This window comes from Stomoxys calcitrans, chromosome 3, assembly GCF_963082655.1.
Source record: "Stomoxys calcitrans chromosome 3, idStoCalc2.1, whole genome shotgun sequence".
Taxonomy (NCBI): domain Eukaryota; kingdom Metazoa; phylum Arthropoda; class Insecta; order Diptera; family Muscidae; genus Stomoxys; species Stomoxys calcitrans.
The window spans coordinates 63,417,970-63,436,984 of NC_081554.1; the positions used below are offsets into that span (position 1 = coordinate 63,417,970).

The window sequence follows — 19,015 nt, forward strand, 5'->3', positions numbered from 1 at the left end:
CTCCCATGTATATGTTCGTCCAATTTTGAGAAATATTGTAAGAAAGTGCTCAGCTTTAAATAGATTCTTTCGAAATTTTGCGGGAAGGAAATTTTTATGAGTCTCGATATTACTGGCGAATTTTATAGAAATCGGTTTAGATTTCGATATAGCCGCCATATGTGTATATCGCCCGATTTCCACTCCAAAAGTCACTGCAAGCGCATTTTTTGACCCATCTTGCCAAAATTTTGCAAAACGCTTTCCTCGACGACTACCACAATATCTGAGAAGTTTGCTCGAAATCACTTCAGATTTAGATATAGCTCCTATATCATTTCGTCAGCTTTTGCCTAATTTGCAAAAATGTTGTCATTTGTCAACCGTAGTTATTAAAGTCTGAACATATGCTCGAAATGTGATAGGGATTGTTTAATAACCTATCTGAAAACATCCGCCGAGGTCCATCAAAATTGGTTTACAATAGGATATAGCTCCACATTGTACTTATAGGGTAGGTGTAGGGCATTATACAGTCGGCACTGCCCGACTTTTGTCCTTCCTTACTGTAGGGGCTTCCTTGCACCTTGTAGAGGGTTAAGTAGCAAAATCGGTAGATCGGTTTATATGGGAGCTGTATCAAGCTGTAGATAGATTAAGACCATATTTCACGGGAGAAGCCGTTGTACAAAATTTCAGCCAAATTAGATAATAACTGCTCCCTCTAGAGGCTCACGAAGTCCAGACCCCAGATCGGTTTATATGGCAGCTATATCGGGTTATGTACCAATTTGCGCCATACTAAGCACCGTTGTTGGAAGTCATAGCAAAACACCTCATGCAAAATTTCAGCCAAATCGGATGAGAATTGCGCCCTCTAGCGGTTCAGGAAGTCAAGGCCCAAGAACGGTTTATATGACAGCTTTACCAGGTTATTAAAATATTTATACCGGACTTAGCACAGTTGTTGGAAGCGAAACCAAAACACCTCACGCAAAATTTGAGCCAAATCGGATGAGAATTGCGCCCTCTAAAAGCTAAAGAAGTCAAGACCCCAGATCGGTTTATATGACAGCTATATCAGGTTTTGAACCGATTTGAACCATACTTAGCATAGTTGTTGAAAGTGATACCAAAATACCACGTGCAAAATTTTAGTCAAGTCGGACGAGAATTGCGCCCTCTAGAGGCTCAGTAAGTCAAGATCCAAGATCGGTTTATATGTCAGCTATATCAAAACATGGACATATTTGGCCCATTTACCATCCCAACTGACCTTCACTGGTAGAAAGTATTTGTGCAAAATTTCAAGCGCCTAGCTTTACTCGTTCGAAAGTTAGCGTGCTTTCGACAGACAGACGGACGGATGTACAGACGGACGGATGGACAGACGGATGGACGGACAGACGAATGGACGGAGAGACGAATGGACGGACAAACGAACGGACGGACAGACGGACGGACATGGCTAGATCGACTTAAAATGTCATGACGATCAAAAATATATACACTTTATAGAGTCTTAGACGCATATTTCGAGGTGTTACAAACAGAATGACGAAATTAGTATATCCCCATCCTATGGTGGAGGGTATAAAGAGGAAAATAGTACCGGCCTTAAAGGTGGAGCTCAATTTTGATTATAAATCCATGGATGCTTGGGCAAACCAACTAAACTTGAGTCCCATCTAACGAATTTGATGAGTGGTGTGAGAGACGGGCGGACATTGTTTAAACACTGAACAAAATTATCTTTTTGGGCTATAGTGGTATCCATTCGGAGTTAATGGCTTCACTGCTAATACAAAGTTTGGAAAAAATTTCAAAACTAATTTTTTTGGGTTTTACAGCTACGCTCCCCCTAATTTTACTCCTTTGAACATGACAGGCAACAGCACACATTTTCATTTTTTTCTCCCTACCAACACTTCTTCGATTTGAAATGGTGTATGACTTTATTTTAAGATATTTCGTTTTCAACAAAAGCACCACTCATTTCAATTTAATAGTTTGCCATCTTTTGCAATGATCTGTACAACTTCCAAAGCGATTTCCACATCTTTGGCATGTCATTTCAATTACATTTCACTTTAAAATGTCCGTCGTCGTCTTGTTATCCAGCATTATCCGCAATCGCAATGAGTATGGCAATTTGCCTTTGAATTCTCCGAGACCCTAAACGCGTGCAAACAGAAGAAACATGGAACTCTCGATAGCAGGCAGGCAGACAGGCGAATTTCAAAAGGCACGCGTCTATGCGTTGTTGGCCAGATTCGTGATTTATTTTAACTGATTGACATTTTAGTTGCCACCGATATTCCGAGAGTTGCTGCGATGCTCTATATCTGTGGTCTGCAGCTTGACACTCTTGACTAGACTCTTCTCGCATGCAAATTTCGCCTCGTTGCAGAGCAATTGAAAAGCAGACAGACAATAAGCATTTGGTTGGATGAATCGTTGTATCGTATGAATGAATGGACGCTTGAATGCCACCCCTCACAGCCACTGCAAGTGGGAATAAGCGCACATGTAGAGCAGCGGTGCACCCTAGAGTCGGGCCCGGGTGTAGAGGGGCAACAAGGCTGAGCATTCGTTGTTCGCATGCATATTTCATTGCAAAGTGTTAATGCATTGGCATTGCCTTTGCCGTTGTTGGCGTTGCAACTTCTTAACGCTTCTGTGATTACACTGAAGTACATCATTGCATGGTGATGTTGTGGCCATCGGACGAGTAGCTGCTCATGGGATGTATGAATGACACAAAACAGGTAAATTGTTCATAGTAGTTAACAAAATGAATACCACCACACCATCGAATAATGGTTGCAGCTTTAGCATATGCAGGTGAAGTGTAGGGCCAGTATGATCGGTTGGTGTTATGAAAAGTAAGCAAACACACACAGCCTGGGGCCGAACTACCGCATATGTGAACGAGTAAATCGTTTGAACTCACTGTATTGTGAATTATGTATCTGTTTATTGAACGGGAGTTTTGGAAATTTAAGAACGCGAATGATTACATCGACCATTATTTGCAACTAACGGCCTGTCGCATAGCGACAACACTTGGTAGAGGGAACTAAAGTTTAAAAAGGAACTAGGTTCCAAAAGGAACTAGGTTCCAAACGGAATTAGATTCCAAAATGAGCTAGGTTCCAAAAGGAACTAGGTTCTAAAAGGAACTAGTTTCCAAAGGGAAAAAGGATTCAAAAGGAACTAGGTTCCAAAAGAAACGAGACTCTTAAGCGAACAAGAGGAACTAATTTCCCTACACATGCTATCACTTGCCGCACCGATTTTACATAAGTTCGAAGTCCTATATGTCCCGTTATAATACCAAAAGCTATATGTCTTACTTCCTTTCAGTAATAGCCTCGTCTTCTCGCGATCTGAATACGATTTTTGCCGTCCTACCGTCTGTTCCACAATGCTGCACGCACATTCGTCGCCCACTCCCTTAACTCGGACTGCGTCGGCCCGAAAGGCTTCTTGTTAACCAATTTTATTGACGGCAGTCCTCTGGCCTTCACCTCCGAATGGTCTGCGCTTTCATTCCCCCTTACTCCGTTATGACCCGGCACCCAAACGATGCGGCTTTTGCCATCCTCAGAGAAGGCGTTAATCTCCTTCTTACACTGCAAGACAGTTCGTGACCTCACCGTCCTGGTTGTTATTGCCCTTATGGCAATTTTGCTGTCGGTAAAGATGTTCACACTCGACGTCCTCGCGTTAGCACAATACCCGGATCTTCGCCTGCAGGACCATATTATTATCAGGCAGTCTAAAACAGATCTCAGTCCCTAGTTTCTCAATGTAGATCCCCAGGCCTACTCTGTCCTCTAGCTTTGATACATATTTTTAACATGATCTTCCAGATGGCAATACTAGGGATACTAGGGTTCCATCAATCGAAGACTATGCCGATGGCAGCAGTGCCTCGCACTTGACTTCAAGGTTTATCTCAGGTATCCGGATGGCAATACTAGGGTTGCATCAATCGAAGACTATGCCGATGGCAGCAGTGCCTCGCACTCGACTTCAAGGTTCATCTCAGGTATCCGATCGGAAACCTCTTTCCTTCCTTCTAGGTTTCCTATCGTCGCCTCGATTATACCGCAATGGTATGAGCTACTTTCATCCTCAATCCATTCTGCCCTCGACTTAAATCTCATAGCCGCAATGGCTGCCTCACACTTAATCTGCATGTCAATGGACCGGATATCTAGAATAGTCTCCATTGCCTTATTGCGCGTGGTCCTCATCGCTCCACTTATACCAAGGCAACATGTTTTCTGAACGTGTTGTATTGTCCTTTTGTTGCACTTTTTCTCCATAGCAGTCCACCAAACTACTGAGGCGTAAGTAAGTATTGGTCTAATCATGATCCTGTAAAGCCAGTGGACTATCCTTGGATTCAGACCGCATTTCGAGCCTACGCCCCGTCTATATAGTGACCAACATATGTGACCCTTCTGAGTACGCTCCTGAATGTTACACTTCCAATTCAGTTTCTTGTCCAAGATCACACCTAAGTATTTGATATCGAAATCATCTTATTGAGGAAACGTGGTGCGTTATATTGGCCCACCTTCGTCTTCCTCGTGAACAGGTATATTTCAGTCTTCTCTGAGTTAACATTGAGACCCCTTGAGAGCCCAGTCATCTTATACATAAAATTCAATTTGTGTTTTTTTTTTTTGTTTGTTTGTTCCGTATAGACTCAAAAACTCCTGAACCGATTACTTTGAAATTTTCACAGATTGTGTAGGTTGGTCTGGAAGGAAACATAGGCCATATAATTTTTTGATATCGGGAGGGGTCGGACCCTCCTCTTTACCCCAAAAGTACTACCCAAAAATAAAAGTGCACCGATTGGGTCAATATGGGATTCGAATGAAAGGTATTCAAGAGTAGAGTACGAATTTCATAATAAAAGTTAGGTCCAAGTACCTAGGGGGCCGCCCCAGCCCCAAAACCCCTTCAAATAGGTTTACGTAACAATTATGACAATATGGGATTCAAATGAAAGATATTCTGGAGTAGATTGCGAATATGGTCAGGAAGTAGGAATAGGCCTTATAATTTATTGATAACGGAAGGGGGCGGACGCTCAACCGTTACCCCAAAAACACCACTCAAAATCAAAAGTGGACCGATAAGGACAATAAGGGTATCAAATGAAAAGTATGCGGGAGTAGACAACGAATCTGGCATACAAATTCATGACGAAGTGAAGGGGGCCACCCCACTCCTACAAAAATGCCCAAAATCGGCACATTAGCCAATCACGAATATATGGGACTCGACTTGTTTGTTCCGTATAGACTGAAAAACGGCAGAACCGATTTTCTCGAAATTTTCGCATATTGTGCAGGTTGGTCTGGAAGGAAACATAGGCTATATAATTTTTCGATATCGGATGGGGGGCGGACTATCCCCTTTATGCCAAAAACACAACCCAAAATCAAAAGTGGACCGATGGGAACAATATAGGTATCAGATGAAAGGTATTGGAAAGTAGAATACGAATATGTCACCCCAATCCCAAAACACCCCCAAACAGAGATATTGGACGGTCATTTCAATATGGGGCTCAAATGAAAGGTATTCTGGAGTAGATTTTGAATCTGGCATACGTAATCAGATCGACGTATAGGGGGTCACGCCACCCCTCAAAAACGCCATTAGACCCATTATGACTATATAATAATTAGCTGAACCGATTTTCTTGAAATTTTCATAAATTGTGTAAGTTTGTCTGAAAAGAAACATAGGCTATATAATTTTTAGATATCGGGTGGAGGCGGACCCTCCGACGGTTAAGTAAGGGTATCAAATAAAAGGTATTGGAGACCAGAAAAGGAATATGGTATTAAAATTTGGGTCCAAGTACTTAGCGGGCCCCCCAAACTCTAAATAGTTGGGGGGCCCGCCCAAATGGGAGGTCGCCCACCCTCAAATACCCCCAAATGAGCATATTAGCCGACCATGGCTATATGGAACTCAAATGAAAGGTATTTGGGAGTAGATTACGAATATAACATTAAAATTTGCTTTCAAGTCTAGGTGGCGCTTTTCTTCCAAGAGATACGTCAAATGGGTTATTTGACCCTTTATGACAATATGGTAGTCAAATGAAAGATATTTGAGAGTAAAAAACCAATTTTATATCCAATTTTGGAGCCAAGTATTTTGGGGTACGCCCTAAAGAACCCCTTAAACTGAACTTCAATTCCGTTGGGAATAAAGAACGAATTTTATACCTATTTTCAGTGCAAAGTGCCGGTGGCCGCCCTAGCCCCAAAACAACCTCCAAACGTTTCATATATACCGTACATGGCCATATGGGATTAAAGGGATTTAGAAATGCAGCACGAATTTGATATCCATATTTGAGTCGAAATGTCTGAAGTGCCATCAGAAGAAGAACATTACCACCAGCAACCGAGAAGGGGCAAATTCTTACACAGTGCTTTCCGATTCAAGTTTAAACTCAATGATAAGGGACCTTTGTTTTATAGCCGAGTCTGAACGGCGTCCCGCAGTGCAACACCGCTTTGGGGAAAATTTTTTAAATGACCATGCATGGCATTGTACCTCGCTAATGTTGTCAACATTTAGAGGGGATAAACACCGCTTTATCCGATGTTCTCGCCAGGATTCGAACGCATCCAGCGTCATAGGCTACTATAGCACGAATTCGATATCCGCATTCAGGGCGAAGTGTCCCCATTCCAAAAAGTTATTAGAGAATTAAAGAAGGCGCCGCGGAGCGTGCCCGGTTCGGCTAGTATGCCATATGCAAGACCCTTTCGGCCTTTCAGCATAACACGTTCGGATCTTTACTCCTTAGAAGTATTATAACATCGTCTGCATAGCAGACGGGTTCAAAGCCCACCTCAGTCAGCATCCGTAATAGGTCATTTATGGTGGCCACCCAGGGGAGTGGCGATAAAATGCCACCCTGCGGCGTGCCTTGTGCCACTTTACCACTTATATTTATACCATGAGACACAGAATTTATCTACCTGTTTCTTAGCATATGTTTTATACATCTCTCTAAGGACCGGGCCCACCCGGTTCTGGTCTTTCGAGACGAGCTCACTGATCGGAGATGCAAATGGAAAAGGAAAGCCAAAGATAGCAACCCATACCAACCACTATGGGACGCGTTTTATCTTTGGTTAGAAGACTTTTCAACCATATTAGGTGTGATGACTTCAAGGGCCGTGCGTTGGTATGTTGTATTTGAATCGTATTAATTGCGAAAACGCATCTATGATACAATTACCACATTAACCAAGCTCGACAACCCTGCTTATTAGCTGTACTTTTCCCAATGCATGTATTTTTGTGTAATGACAGACATTCTGTCTGTGGTAAATTACACCTCTTCCATACCACACATGATTTTGTTCATCTGTTGGAAGTTGTATTGATGGCTTCGAACGCTGTTGCTCCGTGTGCCCAGGATCGAATCCTGGCCGGGCTCTGCCGAATTTTTCATTTTTCAAGTTTTTTGCCTGTTAGGGCGAGATCATTAAATTTCTTATTTCTTTCAATTAAATAATCATTTTAAGGTTTCCATAACAAATTATACACTTGCTAAAAATTTCTTCTTCTCGTTTAATTTTATATCCGAAAGTATTGATCTAAGATTCCTAAGCTTTACAGCAAACTGTATTAAGTCAGCAAGAATTGTTATCACATTTAAATATTCTTCTCCTGATTACACCTACCCACGTGTAATATTATTGTCCAGACTTACTTAAGGCTGTTCATTTGTGATTCACATCTTGAAATGTTCTTGTTTCATTTATTATCAATGTTGTGTGAATTGCAAGCAACTCTTAACATCTCAATCTCAATACACATACTGGCAGTAGTATGTCGTCATTTAGCAGTTCCCCCCATCAAATGGCTATGTGCTGAGTGTGGTGTTGTAAACAAGATGTATGCAATACATTGCCGTTTATTATTAACTTGTAAAAGGGTGTTAATTACGCCGCTTAAACTTAAACAACCTCTAACCGGTTTTAAGGCAATAAAATGTTTTAGTTTTCATTCAATTTTTTTTTTTTTTTTCTATGAAATGTTTTTAAGTTTCCTCCAAAGACTTCCAATGATTTCTATTGTATTTGTCTTCGTATTTGATATTTAGGTTAAGAGCTTTGCCATGTTCAAGTAAAGAAACAAAACAAAAACAGAACAAGAACAATAAATGTCACACAATTTGAATGCACTTGAATCTGAGATGCTATCAGCATATCGTTTTAGCGGATGTCAAAGTTTATTACAGTTTTGCAGCGATTGCAAGCGAAGGATTCATAGAAAAATGTGTCTGATGTGCTCTAGTTTTTCTAGCATGGCAAGAAATGTGGGTTTTTAGAAATTGTATAGAAACAAGTAAAAAAGCGTTAAGTTCGGTCGGGCCGAACTTTGGATGCCCACCACCTCGGGTATATATGTAAACCACCTTTGATCAAAATCTGGTGAAAAATTGCATACCTTATGTCCCATAGCAGTTATATCGAAATAGGTTCCAATTTGGACCAAATACTAATAAGTACAAGTCATTGTTCAATTGTGTATAACAAAATAATGGTATTTTTAGTAGTATCTGAACCATATACGACAAGGATGTCGAAAAGTTTAACATAAGTCACTGTGTCCAATTTCAGTGAAATCGGACTATAAATGCGCGTTTTGTGGGCCCTAAATCTAAAATCGAGATATCGGTCTACATAGCAGCTATCTCCAAATCTGGACGGATTTGGGCCAAGTTACAGGAAAGTGTCGAAGAGCCTAACACAACGCACTGTCCCAAATCTTGGTGAAATCGGATAATAAATGCGCCTTTTATGGCCCTAAAACCTAAAACCGAGACTATATGGCAGATATATTCAAATCTGAACCGTTCAGGGTCAAATTCACGAAGGACGTCGTAGAGCCTTTTGGCTCTATATGGAAGCTATAGCCAAATCTAAACCGATCTGGGCCAAATTGAAGAGGGACGTCGAAGAACCTAACGCAACTCAATGTCCCAAATCTCTCGGAAAATAAATGCGCCTTTTATGGGCCCAAAACCTTAAATCGAGATATCGTTCTATATGCCAGCTTTATTCAAATCTAAGCCGATCTGGACCAAATTGAAGAAGGACGTCGAAGAACCTAACGCAACTCAATGTCCCAAATCTCGGCAAAATCGGACAATAAATGCGCCTTTTATGGGGCCAAAACTTTAAATCGAGATATCGGTCTATATGGCAGCTATATTCAAATCTGAACCGGTCAGGGACAAAATGACGAAGGATGTCGAAGGGCCTAAGACAACTCACTGTCCCAAATTTCGGCAAAATCAGATAATAAATGCGCCATTTATGGTCTCAAAAGCTTAAATCGAGGGATCGGTCTATATCGCAGCTATATCCAAATCTGGACCGACCTGTGCCATATTGTAGAAGTATGTCAATGGTCTTAACTCACTGCCCTAAAAATGTCGAAGGGTCTAAGGCAACTCACTGTCCCAAATTTCAGCAAAATCGGATAATAAATGGCGCTTTTATGGGCCTTAGACCCTAAATAGGAGGATCGGTTTATATGGCAGCTATATCCAAATCAGGACAATAAATGCGCCTTTTATGGGCCCAAAACCTTAAATCGAGATATCGGTCTATATGCCACCTATATCCAAATCTGAACCGATCAGGGCCAAATTGACGAAAGATGTCGACGGGCCTCTAGACAACTCACTGTCCCAAATTTCAGCAAAATCGGATAATAAATGTGGCTTTTAAGGGCCTAAGACCCTAAATCGCAGGATCGGTTTATATGGCAGCTATATCAAAATCTGAACCGATCTGGGCCAAATTGACGAATTATGTCGAAGGACTTAACACAACTCACTGTCTCAAATTTCAGCAAAATCGGATAATAAATGTGGCTGTTATGGGCCTAAGACCCTAAATCGGAGGATCGGTCTATATGGCAGCTATATACAAATCTGGACCGATCTGAGCCAAATTGACGAAGGAAATCGAAGGGACTAAGACAACTCACTGTCCCAAATTTCAGCAAAATCGGATAATAAATGTGGCTTTTATGGGCCTAAGACCCAAAATCGGCCGATCGGTCTATATGGCAGCATTATTCAAATTTGGACCGATCTAGGCCAAATTGACGAAAGATGTCGACGGGCCTCTAGACAACTCACTGTCCCAAATTTTAGCAAAATCGGATAATAAATGTGGCTTTTATGGGCCTAAGACCCTAAATCGGAGGATCGGTCTATATGGTAGCATTATTTAAATCTGGACCGATCTGGGCCAAATATAAGAAGAAAGTCGAAGGGCTTAACACAACTCACTGTCCCAAATGTCAGCAAAATCGGATAATAAATGTGGCTTTTATGGGCCAAAGACCCAAAATCGGCCGATCGGTCTATATGGCAGCTATATACAAATCTGGACCGATCTGAGCTATATTGACGGAGGATGTCGAAAGGCCTAACACAACTCACTATCCCAAATTTCAACAAAATCGTATAATAAATGTGGCTTTTATGGGCCTAAGACCCTAAATCGGAGGATCGGTCTATATTGGGGCTGTATCAAGATATAGTCCGGCATAGCCCATCTTCGAACTTAACCTACTTATGGACAAAATAAGAATATGTGCAAAGTTTCGGATCAATATCTCTATTGTTAAGGACTGTAGCGTGATTTCAACAGACAGACATGTCTAGATCGTCTTAGATTATTACCCTGATCAAGAATATATATACCTTATAGGGTCGGAAATGGATATTTTCGATGTATTGTAAACGGAATGACAATATTAATATACTCACATCCTTCGGTGGTGGGTATAAAAATGCCATTTTTTTCACAAAAGTTAAAGGGTCTGGGATCAAGATTTGGAGATATTAACAAGTAAAAGCGTGCTAATTTCGGCCGGGCCGAATCTTATATACCCTCCACCATGGATCGCATATGTCGAGTTCTTTTCCCGGCATCTCTTCTTAGGTATAAAATGGAAAAAAAAAGATTTGCTCTGCTATTGGAGCGATATCAAGATATGGTCCGGTTCGGACCACAATTAAATTATATGTTGGAGACCTGTGTAAAATGTCACCCAATTCGAATAAGAATTGCGCTCTTTGGGGGCTCAAGAAGTAAAATAGAGAGATCGATTTATATGGGAGCTGTATCGGGCTATGGACTGATTCAGACCATAATGAACACGTATGTTGATGGTCAAGAGAGGATCCGTCGTACAAAGTTTCAGTCAAATCGGATAATAATTGCGACCTCTAAAGGCTCAAAAAGTCAAGACCCAAGATCGATTTAAATGGCAGCTATATCAGGTTATGGACCGATTTGAACCTAATTTGGCAGAGTTATTGGAAGTCATAACAAAATGCGTCGTGCAAAATTTCAGTCCCATCGGATAAGAATGGCACCCTCTAGAGGCTCAAGAAGTCAAGACCCAAGATCGGTTTATATAGCAGCTATATTAAAACATGGGTCGATATGGCCCATTTACAATTCCAACCGACCTACACTAATAAGACGTTATGGTGCAAAATTTCAAGCGGCTAGCTTTACTCCTTCGAATGTTAGCGTGCTTTCGACAGACAGACGGACGGACGGATGGACGGATGGACAGACGGACAGATGGACGGACATGGCTAGATCGACATAAAATGTCATGACGATCAAGAATTAATATACTTTATGGGGTCTCAAAGGAATATTTCTAGTAGTTACAAACAGAATGACGAAATAAGTAAACCCCCATCCTATGGTGGAGGGTATCAAAATCAAATGATAAAGTTTAAGTTCCTTTTTTGGTTACTTTTGACTAATAAAAACAATTTTGCCAAATAAACTGTTATACAACTTCTCAAATGTCATAGAGAAAGTCTACCTCTTTCGTTTTGGCTGAAATCTTAACCTTCACAAGAGCTTCGTCATAAATTTTCGCCCTTAAAAAATCTCGTTATCTGCATTGACTCTCAAAGCAATTCTTACATCATCAAACTGATGGTCCGTATATCCGTAGTCAAAACCCCATATGTTCTCAGATCCATTTGTGTAATTTTAATGTTTTATAATCTCTGTGTATAGAGCTGGAAGAGTTGTTGGTTGATATTTTCCAAGAGACAAAGAGAGTGAGGGCTAGAGAGGGGAGGATATGTTTTGATTATTTATTTTTCCCCACCACTACTGCTATAGGGGGACACTGGGTGCTTGCTGGTGGCAACAGCAAGAAGACAACGACAACATCAAAGCACAAACCAGGCCAATTCAACAAAAAGTGGGTGAAAATGGAAAAATAATACTTGCCCCCAAAAACACTTAATATGATTTAGTGCGCTCTCAGTGTCACCAAGTGTTGATGTATGTTTTGGATGTTTCTAAGCTAAGGGGAATACCACACTCTCACAGCCACTACACGACTAAGCGACCCATGGCAACAGATATGCTGTTGCGATGCTGGGTGACAACATGGCGGGGTTAGCCCAAAATGGTTATGGTGACTAAAGTTCAAATAATATGTGAGAGTTTGTCAAGTGTTTGCCTAGGAAGCCTCCGCACATTGTTTATGTGACCCTTTCGCCAGGCAACACATTCAACTCGCAGTAGTAGGCGGCCCGGCAAGTGTGCATGCCGGCCTGGCTGTCTGTTTATCAGCCGGAATGGATGGATTGTTTGAAAAGCCCAGAAGAGGAAGAGGCATCAGTAGCAAAAAAGTGTATCTCGAATGACTAAACTAAGACCTAACAAAAAAAATACAATTTGGGCGGACATCACCAGCTAGCAAGGGCCGAAAAAATGCGCCAGTTTTTTGCTTTTCTTTACAGCAGCCACAATTTTGTTAGAGCTGCTGGTTGTTTGTTTTGCAAAGGCCCTTGGCAGCTACCACTCCCCCTTGATAGGCTGGCAGTCCGTTGTTTTTTTTTTTTTTTTGGTTTTTTGGGTCAATTTGCTTGTTTATTTCCTTTTTGTCAAGTTCCTGCCATGAAAAATGAATGGATATTTCTATGATGATGTATTCGCATTATCCCATTGGCAAGAGTATGAAATAGGGACAAAGGAAAAATACAAAAGGAATTCCAGAATATTACAATTGACCCAAAATGTTGCATGAAAATCTTATGACAATGATTTGAGAGTAGTTTGACAATACTATTAGCAAAAATTCTTAAGACCTAGGATGTACAAAAATCTTTACAACCATTATAATTTGTCATAAATATTTGTAGTATAATCTTAAGTATGAATATTTGAAAAACTTACCATTACGATTTTCACTGTCGGCGGGTTTCATTTGAATAGGATGATACATCTGGAAGGAAAGGAAAAAACAAATTATTAAGAATTTCTATTGCAATTCTTACAACTTAGTTACCAAAGGCAAACGGTAAGAGTGCGTTTATTTTGGCCAAACCAAATCTTAAATATCCTCCAGCATGCACAGCCTTTCCCAAACATCGGCTTCGAGAAAAACCAACATGTATGTTTTAGTCATAATCATAAGGGGGAGCGGACCCTCCCCCTTATCCCGATTGTCAAAAACGCCAGGTCTAGTAGATGCGTGCACGGATTTAAGCGAAATTTTGTTTGCCACCTTATGATACCTCAAAAACACGAAATTAGTATAAAATTGTTGGATCAAATAACTTGGGGGAACGCCCCATCCCAAATCTCACCCGAATGGACATGTTTACCGATTGGGACAATATGGGTATCAAATGATAGATATTTAAGAGTATAGTACGAACTTGGTATACACATTTCGCCCAAAGTATTCGGGGTGGTCCCCCACGCCCAAAAAAAACACCAACAGGATTCTTTCACCGCTTTCGTCAAAATATGGGTATCAAATAAAAATTAAAATGTTGCGCTTTGTGTTTTTCTTAGTTTCTTTGTTTGAACCGATTTTCATGAAATTTTCACAGATGGTAGAGTTTGAGCCCCCGGTGATGAAAGGGTACTACATTTGTTGATATCCGAAGGGGGAGCGGACCCTCCCCCTTACCCCGATTTTCAAAAACGCCAGGTCTCGAAGATGCGTGCACCGATTTAAGCGATATTTAATTTGCTACCTAAAAACACGAAATTGCTATAAAATGTTGGGTCAAATAATCTGGGGGGAAGCCCCATCCCAAAACCCATGAAAATGTTGGGCTTTGTTGTTTTTTTTTTTGTTAGTTTCTTTGTCTAAACCAATTTTCATGAAATTTTCACAGATGGCAGATTTTAGGCCCCCGGTGAAAAAAGGGTACTACATTTGTTGATATCCGAAGGGGGAGCGGACCCTCCCCCTTACCCCGATTGTCAAAAACGCCAGGTCTAGTAGATGAGTGCACGGATTTAAGCGAAATTTTCTTTGCCACCTTATGATACCTCGAAAACACGAAATTGGTATAAAATTGTTGGATCAAATAACTTGGGGGGACGCCCCATCCCAAATCTCACCCGAACGGACATGTTTACCGATTGGGACAATATGGGTATCAAATGATAGGTATTTAAGAGTATAGTACGAACTTTGTATATAAATTTCGCCCAAAGTATTCGGGGTGGTCCCCCACGCCCAAAAATCCCACCAAGAGGACTCTTTCACCGCTTTAGTCAAAATATGGGTATCAAATGAAAGGTATTTCAAAGCAAAATACAAATTTGAAATTAAAATATATTCCTTGGTATCCGACGGGTCTCTTCACTACCCAAAACCCCCCGCACGCACATGTTTACCGATTGGGACAATATGGGTATCAAACGAAGGGTATTTAAGAGTATACAAATTACGCCCAAAGGGTTCGGGGGTCCCCCACCCCCGTAAAACACCCCAACAAGACTCTTATTCCTCCGTATCTGAGGGGTCTCTATACCCCCCAAAACCCCCAAACAGGACTCTTTTACCACTTTGCGCAATATGGTTATCAAATGAAAGGTATTTAAAAGTAGAGCACAAATCTGACATAAAAATTTATTCCTGAGGACATCGACACCACCCAAAACCCCCCGGCACGACATTTTTACCAATTGGAACAATATGGATATCAAATGAGAGGTATTTAAAAGTAGAGTAAGAATCTGATATAAAAATTTATTCCTTGGTATCTGAGGTGCCTCCCCCCACCCCCCAAAATACCCCAGCAGGGTTTATTAACCAATTGGGATAATATGGATATGATATGAAAGGTGTTTGGAAGTTGAGTACACGTCTAGTATAAGAATTTGGTCCAAGGTGTCTACGGGGCCTCTCCAACCACAAAAACCCCTTAAACGGGCATGAATGTCCAACGTCACAAAATGGGTATCAAATGAAAGGTCTTTGGGAGATGACTACGAATGTGGTATACATATTTGGGATAGAGTCTGGAAACGGCCCACCCACTAAAACCCCTCAATAGGACGTTTAATTCGAGCTGAATATTATGTTAATTAAAAGAAAGGTCTATGTCAGCAGAGTTCGAATCTAATGTTGATATAAGGATTCAAGAATCTGAGTCAGATTCTCTGTCCAGCCATTCAGCGGGACATATCTGTCCAGCCATTCAGCGGGACATATATATCACGACAATAAAGACTGAAATAAATTTTATTTTGGGTCTTAGCGTCGGGGGACCGATCCTCCTCTCCCCAACAACACCAATATATTGTTCGCAAAAGAAATGATGTGTCAGAGTGCAATCCCCCTCCCTCCCTGAAATTCTGCACGTGGTATTCTGTTATGACTTCCAACAACATTGCTAAATACGACTCGAATCGGTCTATAACCTGATATAGCTCCCATATAAACCGATCTCCCGATCTTGAGCCCCTGGAAGCCGCAATTTTCGTCCGATTTGGCTGAAATTTTGCACGTAATATTCCCTTGTGATTTCCAACAACTGTGCCATGTACGGTTCAAATCGGTCTGTAAGCTGATATATAGCCCCCATATATCCCGATCTCTCGATTTGAGTTCTTGAACCCCTGGAAGCCACAATTTTCATCCGACTTGGCTGAAATTTTGCACATAGTTTTATGTTATGACTTTCAACAACTGTCCCAAGTACGGTCGAAATCGGTCTATAAGCTGATATAGCTCCCATATAAACCGATCTCCCAATGTGACTTCTTGACCCTCCGGAAACCGCAATGTTTGTCCGATTTGACTGCAATTTTGTATGTAGTGTTCATTTGTGACTTCCAACATCTGAACCAAGTATGGTTCAAATCGGTCAAGAACCTGATGTAGCTTCCATATAAACCGATCCTCGATTTGACTTCTTAAGCCCCTGAAAGCCGCAATTTTTGTCCGTTTTGTCTGAAATTTTTCACATTGTGTTCTGTTAAGACTTTCAACAACTGTGCCAAGTACGGTCCAAGATTCCCAAGATTCAACCCGGCCGAACTTAGCACACTTTTACATGTTGATATTCACGCCGTGATTTTAATCCAGGCGTTCGGCGTCATAGACGGACATGATAGCCTCTGTGCCACGGTGGCCTACATTTTATTTCTCTTTTAGTCTTCCGAATTTTGTTCAATTGGTTGTTACATCAGAAAGTCGATATCCTTAAATCTTATTGTCTAGGCAAAAAACTTAAAATTTTCATATGAAAAAACCACCACACAAATTTTTCAAAATTCCCTAAATTCTAATAACTTCATCATGCTAAAGTCTTTAATATATCGCATGCTTATAGCGTAAATGTATTAAATCATTTAAAATGAATTGCACTTTTTGACCGCTCTTTAGAACGCAAAAGCTAAACCAACCATGCGGTAGGAGCAAAAATCATTACTTTGCCCCATAAAACCAGCTAAGCTTAGAAAGAAATGAAAACAGCAAATTTATTATTTAAAGCAAGAAATTATCTTTATCGGTTTTTAAACCACACACGCGCATGCCTCCCCCCCTTGTGCCTTACATAACACTACTTTGCAAAAGGAAAAGTCAGGATAACTCGTGACACCAAGAGGGGTTTAAGGAAGGCGTATAAAAAGAACAAAAAATGGCAGTTAAGCCAAGGATTAACCAGCATAGAATTAGAGTTGGGATGTTTGAGGTTGCTAGCTGAAGTAAAAGGGGTTCCAGCAGGGCACAAGTAAAGTATTATGAATTATCACGCTAAGGCGAAAAATATACCCTAATGAAATTTATATTTTAAGCTGCGACTTCATATGTTGCTCATGGAATTGTGATAATATCCGCTAAAAACCATTATCGCAGACATTCATAAAAATTTCATAGCCATAGATGAAGAGACAAGTGCAGGGATACAAAAACATATCCGTTGGGGACACTATGCACAAATGTACAGTGGCAGGCAAAAGAAGGGACAGCAAAAAATATATTAAACTATTTTTGAACTCCGCTTTTTTTGACTATTGAGATGTTCAATGAAATTCCCAATATGTCGATAGAATGGTCTACTGGACGCAGCAACCATGTTATGGAAGTGGTGCAGGTTAGTTTAATAGACTTTGGGATGTTGGAAACCAAGCAACTGTTCTGATTGTTTTTGACTTAGCAAAATCCACGCTTGTGTTGGCCTTCCTTCTTCTGAAAGCGTGACACAAATCTCCCCGCAGTGTCACCTGGGTAGCCTAAAACTACTCACTGTTTAAAATTTCAGCAAAATCGGATGAAATATAAAGTTTTTATGGGCATTAGACCCTTTATCGGAATATCGGTTTATAAAGCAGCTATATCCAAATATGGTACCATTTCGCCCGTTCAAGAACTTAACCAGCGTGCATCAAAAATACGTATCTGTGCCAAATTTCAGCTCAATATATCAATTTTTTAAGCCTGTAGAGTGATTAGAACAGACGGACGGACAGACATATAGACCGACAGACACATGGACATTGTTAAATCGTCTTAGAATTTTACGACGATCCGAAATATATATACTTTGTAGGGTCGGAAATTGATTTTTCGATGTGTTACAAACGGAAAGACTAAATGAGTATATCGCCTATCCTATGGTGGTAGGTATAAAAAGATGGGTTGGGCAGTCGGGTTAGTAGCCCTTCATCCGGAAAACTTGAACAAATTACTTTGAAACAAGTTAAAGGCGAGTCGAATCGTATATACCCTCCACCATTGATCGCGTTTGTTAAGTCCTTTGGCCGATATCTCTTCAAAGGCAAACAATCAATAATAAATAAGAATTTTTATGCTATACCAACTTATGAACAGATTGGGGTCATACTTGGTTTGCCTGTTGGAGACCAAATCGCAAAATTTCAGCCAAATCGGTTAATAATTGCCCCCTCTAGCGGCTCAAAACGTGAAGATCCTAGGGCTTAATAGGGAAATAGGGAATTATATCAGGTATTGAACCGATTTGAGCCAAGTCAGATAATAATAATGCGCCATCTAGAGGCTCATGACGTCAATATCCGAAATCAGTTTATATGGGAGCTATATCGGGTTATGAACCGACTTTGACCATACTTAGGACATATGTTGGACAATCGATAATGAATAAGAATTTCTATGCTATACCAACTTATGAACAGATTGGGGTCATACTTGGTTTGCCTGTTGGAGACCAAAGTGCAAAATTTCAGCCAAATCGGTTAATAATTGCCCCTTCTAGCGGCTCAAAATGTGAAGATCCGATATCGGCTTAATATTGAATTATATCAGGTATTGAACCGATTTGAGCCATACTTTGCAAACCCATTGATGGTCGAACCAAAACACTTTATGCAAGTCGGATAATAATTGCGCACTCTAGGGGCTCAAGAAGTCAAGATCCCAGATCGGTTTATATGGCAGCTATATTAGGTTATGAACCGACTTGTATTTTATTTGACATAGTGGTTGAAAGTAACAATAAAAAACGTCTTGCGAAATTTCAGCCAAATCGGATAGGAATTGCGCCCTCTAGAAGCTCAAGAAGTCAAGTCCCCAGATCTGTTTATATGACAGCTATATCAGGTTATGAACCGATTTGAACCATACTTTGCACAGTTGTTGGATATCATAACAAAATACTACGTGTCAAAACTCATTCAAATCG

The 19,015-nt window shown here is 40.7% G+C and overlaps 1 protein-coding gene across 10 annotated transcripts in view; it reads right to left on the reverse strand.

Annotated features, from left to right (window-relative positions):
- Positions 1-19,015, reverse strand: part of LOC106082527 (CUGBP Elav-like family member 2) — a 632,612-nt gene that overhangs the window by 184,611 nt on the left and 428,986 nt on the right. For all 10 annotated transcript variants that reach the window (XR_009397811.1, XR_009397808.1, XR_009397814.1 and 7 more), the window contains one exon: positions 13,281-13,329. Coding sequence is in view for 1 of the 10 variants with exons in the window: in XM_013245088.2 (XP_013100542.2) it covers positions 13,281-13,329 (49 nt within the window). In the remaining 9 variants the exon portion in view is untranslated. The remainder of the gene's footprint in view (positions 1-13,280; positions 13,330-19,015) is intronic.